At 52.7% G+C, this 6,585-nt stretch overlaps 1 protein-coding gene across 1 annotated transcript in view; it reads right to left on the bottom strand.

The window, feature by feature from the left end:
• Positions 1-5,826, bottom strand: part of Zbp1 (Z-DNA binding protein 1) — a 14,307-nt gene extending 8,481 nt beyond the window's left edge. Inside the window, exons 1-5 of the mRNA XM_017800402.2 lie at positions 5,571-5,826; positions 3,034-3,279; positions 2,436-2,501; positions 1,844-2,023; positions 360-527 (exon numbers count right to left, since the gene is read on the bottom strand). Coding sequence (XP_017655891.1) covers positions 360-527; positions 1,844-2,023; positions 2,436-2,501; positions 3,034-3,279; positions 5,571-5,607 — 697 coding nt within the window. The 5' untranslated portion in view covers positions 5,608-5,826. The remainder of the gene's footprint in view (positions 1-359; positions 528-1,843; positions 2,024-2,435; positions 2,502-3,033; positions 3,280-5,570) is intronic.
• Positions 5,827-6,585: the final 759 nt, after the last annotated feature.

Here is a 6,585-nt window from a genome sequence, read left to right as displayed (position 1 = left end):
TATATTATATAATACACATATTACATAATATATAGTTTATATAAATACAGTAGAGTACAGAAATTTTGTGGAGGGCTAGGAATGGGGGTGTAGGTAAGGGAGGGGATCTAGATATGATCAAAATATATTGTACAAAATTTGCAAAAATTCAATAAACAAAAATGTTTAAGGGAGCGGAAGTTCAGAGTAGAGGGGGTGCAGGTGAGGTTTGATCCAGGCATTCTCGTTCTGAAGGGCACACCCAGGACTGTGGAGATTAGGAAGCTGCCCTTTCTTCTTAGAGAACCAAGTGGCCTGCCAGTGTCCCCCAACTCAGGCACAGTGGGTGTCCCGTTCAGGGCCCTTCTCAGATGACTCACCAGTGTCACCAAAGGCTGTGTGACTCTGTATGAAGTTCCCATGCCCGATCCGGATGGCTTCAGAGTTGGCAATGGAGATGTGGCTGTTTGCACCTTGTTGGCAGATCATGTTGATTGGATTCTGCTGGTAAATAATTGCTGCTGGCTGTTGTCTTTCTTGGGAATTAACTACAAAATAACACTCCACTGAGTCCCTTTGCCTCTTCAGGGGAATCACCTGCACCAAATCCCCCAGAAGGCTTGCTGAAACACAAGTGTAGGCTGCACCCCTGGTGTCCAAGAAAGATGGTCCTGGAGCCTCCAGGAGCAGGTCCTAAGCCTTCCTTACGTGTGTTTGATGGACACCATGGTGCCTCATATGGGAGCTTAGCCTGAAATCGCTGCAGTGGGGGCCTTACCTGTGTCCTTAGCCATGATGGCTCACTTGAAGGACAGCAGCACCTCCTACTCTCTCCTTACTCTGTCCCTGTTTCCAGAGACTACCACGGCTCTCAACAAGCCCCCCAGACTCCTCTCCCTCCAGCAAGGACTCAGGTAACAGTATTAAGGATTTTGATGTGTCCCCCATGTTTAAAATCTGGCTGCCACCCACAGTAGCCAGGAGCCCTGTGGGCACCATGAGCAGGGGGAGCAGGCAGGTGGGCAGGCCCACTGGAGCACGGGCCAGTACCCCCAGGCTCTGCTCCACAGGACCACACACCTTCTTGAGCCATCAGCTTGTGTGCCTCTGTGCATACTTTCTTCTGTAAAACTTAAAGTAGCCAGGCATGGTGGTGTTCACTTGTAATCCCAGCACGTGGGAGGTGGAGGCCCGAAGATCAGGCATTCAAGGTCATCCTGAGCTACGTGAGACCCTGTCTCAAAAAAATTAAATAAAATAATGGCATTTTGCAACCATGTTGGTGTGAAAGCAAGCAAATCCTGGCTGGGGAATTTTTAGATATGCATTGCTGTTAAAATGTTCATTTCTTCTTCTGACGTTAAAAGACATTAACATAAAACATTTTGGGGGCTCCTTAAAGTACCACAGGCTCAGGCTGGCCTTGACCTGCCAGTTCTTCTGCCTCTGCCTCCCGAGTGCTGGGATTAGAGGCCTGTGCCATGAGGCCTAGCTTCTTCAGTCAACTAAAACCCCTCAGAGTTGTTACCTAATTCAGACTGACCCCAGTGCCCAGATCAGTCGCATTGGGCCCCTCCCTCTGCATCTGCAGCTCTTGACTCTCCAGCACCCCTCTCTGCAGTCAGCACCCCCGCTCCTGGAATCCCACCCGGAGGACTCTCAGGAAAACCTGACCCTAGACCATCCAGGTCTGACCTTTAACCTTTCTAATCTGACCCCTTGCCCTGACCTTCCCAACCTGACCTTTGATCTCCCCTACCTGACCCTCGACCACTGACTCCTGACCCATGACCTTGCCAGTATGACCCTAGAACATCTGATACTGACCCTTGACCATCCCAATCTGACCCGTGACCTCTCATACCTGACCCTTGATTTGACCCACAGGTTGTCCATATCTGGCCATCATAGTTCAGAAGGTGGCGGTTCCTCATGGCATAGAGGTCTGGGTTCACATCTTTGGCTGTCTTCAGTCCCAGAGCTTGGGCGATGTGCAGGGCTTTGCAAGGCCCTTTGGCCTCCAGGAACCTGTAGATCTGTTCCTCTGCAAGGTGGGAGGCAGGTGCTTATTGGGGATTCCTGGGTTTGGATCCACATACCACTCAATGACTGTGGCCTGGGATGCTTATGAAGTCGGGGGCAGAGTCCTCATCTACCACAGCACATGGTCATACTGGAGACAGTGGTTGTCTGGGAACCACAAATGTGCATAAGACTCTCAGTCCAGAGCCTGGGCTATGTGGGGCACAGACAAGTGTCAGCTCTAAGCAGAGAAACTGCTTCTTGGCCATTTAGATATTTTGACTGTGAAGAATGACTCTGGCCTCTGAGACCTTTGTGGGCACCTTGGTGCTAGGGCATAACCCCAAACATTGGTCCCTGTGTTTCCCCCACTCCCACCCCATGAACAGTTTGTAACAGCAGGGATGGGGTTGATGAGAAATGGGAAGGCTTACGGTGGGTGCTGAGCTGAGGGCCGGGACTGCCTGGGACTGAACCTGTGTCTTGCTGGGGCCTCGGGGCTGTTGGAACAAAGATGTATTGATTGAATACTGGAGCTGTCCCCACTCTGGTGGGGAGCAGTTCCACAGGAGGTTTGGCGGACAGGGCATTAAACTGGGATCCCAGAGCTGAGGGCTGCTTCCCACCTTCCTGGGTCACAGCTGTGGGCTGCCGGGAGGCCAGTTCCTCCTCCACCACTTCCTTCTCTGTCCCCCTCCCTCGGTGCTGTGCCAGCACTTGGAGCCACTGGCCCTTTCTGCTTGGGGGCTGTCAAGCCACCTGCATGTGCTCCAACTGGACTCTTATCAGTGTCACTCACTGCTCTTGTGACTACTGCTGGGATTGTATTGTTATTATGGCTGGTACCTGCTGCAGACCTACTATGTGCAGACCCTGGGCTGAGCAGTAGCTCTACCCTCAACTGCATTGGCCAGAAGAAACCATGTGATAGGGAGAGGATGACACATGTCCCAAAGTGGCAGAGACTGGTTTGGAACCCAGGCCCAAATCTAGGTTTGTCCATTGCAAAGATGGATCCTGATGGCAGATTACCAAAGCTAGACTGGGCAGCAGAGACCTCAGGGACCTTGGGGACCAGGGGCACCCCATCTCCAGGAGCACCCCCGCCCAAGCGCCATGTTGCAGGGGCTTCTAAGGACACCCTGGCCTCCTTCTTCAGGGAGTAGAGGACTTGGTTGAGGAATTTCTTGGGCACTTGACATTCTTTCACCAGCTGAGCGGTCTTCACAGGGACACCAGCGTCACTCAGCACCTGCAGGATCTTCTGTTCCAGGTTATCTAGGGTAGGGGCAGAGAGAAGAGCTAAGCGGGGTCCCCATGGCCCAAGGGTCTAAGGCTGTGGAGGGAAAAGGTGACTTCCATAGAGGGGCCCAGAACAGAGAGGGAGCCAAGACCCAAGCCAAGCAGATGGCAGTGGGGCAAAGCGGCTGAAACCTCTGTTCGGAGACAAGAGAGTGGTCAGAGTGGACTCTGCCCCGCAGTCGGATGGTTGGATCATCAGATGATGGAGGAGTGTGCAAGCTATTCTGTGTCCTCCTGGTGAGGGGGCCCGGGCAGGCAGTAACCCTCAGCTCTGAGATGATGGAGCAAGAGGCTTGAGGCCAAGTCTGGCCTTGAACCCCCGCTGCGGTAGCCTGCTGCCCCTCCCAGCCTGCTCGGGGACCACTTCTCCCTCCAACTCAGCACCTACTATGATGGTGTGGGTGTCAGCCAGGCCAGAAGTCCAACAGACATGGGAAATGGGCTCCATGTCAGATTGATCCGGAGCCTGGGAGGCACAACTCAGATTTCTCTCTGGTTCTCTACTTTTCCTTTCTCCTCAACACCATGTCCCTGATGGCACCAGCAGTCTCCCAGGTGGCCCACCAACTCCGGAAAGGTTTTCTTCAGTGCCCTCAGCTAGCAGCCAGACGAGGCTGTGCTCGCTCCCTAATCTCCTCTACATGCAACCCCAGGGGCCATCCAGGCACTACCCCTGCCCTCTTTTAGGCACACCTGTCTACAGGGACACTTTTCCCAACCCCCATCTGTTGTCCAGCATCCACTTAACAGCCTTTGGGAAATCGTCTTCACCCACCATGTCCTTGAGGGTCCCTGATGTTTGCCTGGTTCCCTGTAGCACCCTCAGTGTCTTGCTCGGTGATGATTACCCACTGGATACTCAGGAAATGGGGGGTTTCTACCCCAGTCATTTATCTATGCGCCAAGTTTTACCTTTTAATTAATTTATTTATTTATTCTTTTGTCTTTTTGAGACAGGGTCTTCCTGTAGCCCCAGCTGTCCTGGAACTCACTATGTAGACCAGGCTGTCCTTGAACTCACAAAGATCCGCGTGCCTCTGCCTCCCGAGTGCTGGGACTAAAGGCGTGCACCACCACGCCCGGCTATCTTTCTAAATTTTTTTAAAGACAAGGTCTCACCATGTAGGCCAGGCTGACTTGGAACCCCTAGCAGTCTTTCTGCCTCAGGCTCCCCAGTGTTGAGATTATAGGTATGAACCTCTGATTCTGGCTTGACTTTGTCTTTGGAAAACCTTTCCCTGGTGACTGTGCCCACAGTGAGCTCCCATACGCTCCCTCCTCCACTGGGCAGGTGGGCAGAGCTGGGGATGAAGGATGAATTTGAAGGACTGGCTTGGGTCTGAAAGTGGGAGTTCAGGGAATGGGGATGGAAATGACAGGATGGCAGTGACAGTCATCTAGGGAGGAAGCCCAGGAGCCAGGGGAAGCCAGTCCCTGGTCTTCTACACCTTGGCCCCTCCTTGTCACCTCAGGAAGAGCAGGAACATGCCACCTGACCTGGCCCCTGCCTGGTTTCACAGGCCCCTTCCTGGTCTGTTTCTTCCTGTTCATATACCCACATTCAGGCTCTGTGAGCTACTAGCTGTGTGAATGCCCTGTGTCTCGGTTTCCCCATCTTTAAAATGCCCATTATAAACGTTCAAATGTTTGGTCAATGAACCATGATGTCTGAAGAAAATAAACTAGACTTTACCATAAGCTGCCTCAGCAGGGGCATCTAGGATAGTGTGAGGATTGAAAGAGGATGTGATTACTTAAAAAAAAAAAAAGTATAGCAAACAAAATCCCACCCACAAAGCCACAGGCCTGGGCCTTGGCTCAGTCTCAGGACAGAGCAAGTGACTTCCAGGGAAAAAAGGGACCGTAGAAAGAATTCAACCAGGGGCCAGAAGGTACAGGAACGCCAAAGAACGTTCATGTTTCCTGTCAAAGCCGGCGCCCCAGTTTCCCACAGTGACTTTAAGGTGACTGTCCAGATCCCTGCCTAGAGGCACTCCACAGTGACACCTGAGGCTTGTCACTACCCTGGGTGACTTCATTCATGAGGTAAGAGCTGTCACGTTTGCCTAAGGGCTGTCAAAGCCTGATGCAAGAGGCTTAGGGCACAGGAGCCCTGAGCGAGCCTGCTTTAGCTGGGTGTCTTCCTCCTCGGCTGGGGTGTTCTCGGGTACTGCTGCTGTCTGGGCCAAGGAAAGAAGGAGCCCTAGACCCCCCCCAACTCCCCTACCCCTCCAGACCAGCTCTGCTTGGGAAAGACCTCTGCTTACCTCTCGTTGTGCTCTGGTCTGTCGGAGCTTCCGCCATGCTTGCAGCAGCCTCGGGGCACTCTTGGGCCTGAGGTGGCAGGTTCCTGCACTGTGGCAGGATCCCAGGCCTGGCCGTTAAGTGACTGAACTCTGAGCCCAAGAGGGAAGGGGTGACTGCTGGGACCCAGCAAGTGTCAGCTGTTTCTACCCCAGAATCAAACACCCGTTCAGCTCCACCACCACCACCCCCAGCTTCCTGGAGAAAGAGAAAATGAAACTTTGGTGTGTCTCTTGAAAGCAAGGGAATTGAAACCAGAATTGCTGGTAAGCTGCAGTCCGGTGTGATGCTGGCTGATGTGATGCTGGTAGGCGGAGTCATGGCTTGTAGCAAGTGTCAGCTGTTTCTACCCCAGAATCAAACACCCGTTCAGCTCCACCACCACCACCCCCAGCTTCCTGGAGAAAGAGAAAATGAAACTTTGGTGTGTCTCTTGAAAGCAAGGGAATTGAAACCAGAATTGCTGGTAAGCTGCAGTCCGGTGTGATGCTGGCTGATGTGATGCTGGTAGGCGGAGTCATGGCTTGTGGGGCCGGGAGGGGTACACACACACACACACACACACACACACACACACACACGACATCGGGACCACACAGGATGGACCCCCTAGGAGGGCAAGACCTGGGAGTGAGGGGCCATGTGCTCTGCGAGAGTCCCTATGCAGATGACAATGGAGACCTGGGAAAAGGCACCTACTGTGTGTTGCTTACTTGTCCATAAAGCTAGGGCTAAACTGTCCTCTTTCCTCAGATGGGAAACTGGGGCTTGAGGAGGTCTGATATGTAAACACCCAGCAGCATAGAAAAACTTAGAGATTTCAGAATCGGAGGAGAGAAACATCCTCTGACTTTCCTTCCCAGAGACAGCCTTGAAGCTCACATCTGGGGCCACTCTGCTGAATCTTAGGAATGGGAGCTTGGTTGGGTTCAAACTCAACCCCATTTTCCACTGGCTGTGTGACCTTAGTCAAGTTAT

The sequence above is a fragment of the Nannospalax galili genome, unplaced genomic scaffold (assembly GCF_000622305.1).
Source record: "Nannospalax galili isolate Female #2095 unplaced genomic scaffold, S.galili_v1.0 scaffold231, whole genome shotgun sequence".
In the NCBI taxonomy this organism is placed as follows: domain Eukaryota; kingdom Metazoa; phylum Chordata; class Mammalia; order Rodentia; family Spalacidae; genus Nannospalax; species Nannospalax galili.
Note: the sequence above shows the minus strand (reverse complement) of the source record. Positions and strands in the feature narration are given on the sequence as shown.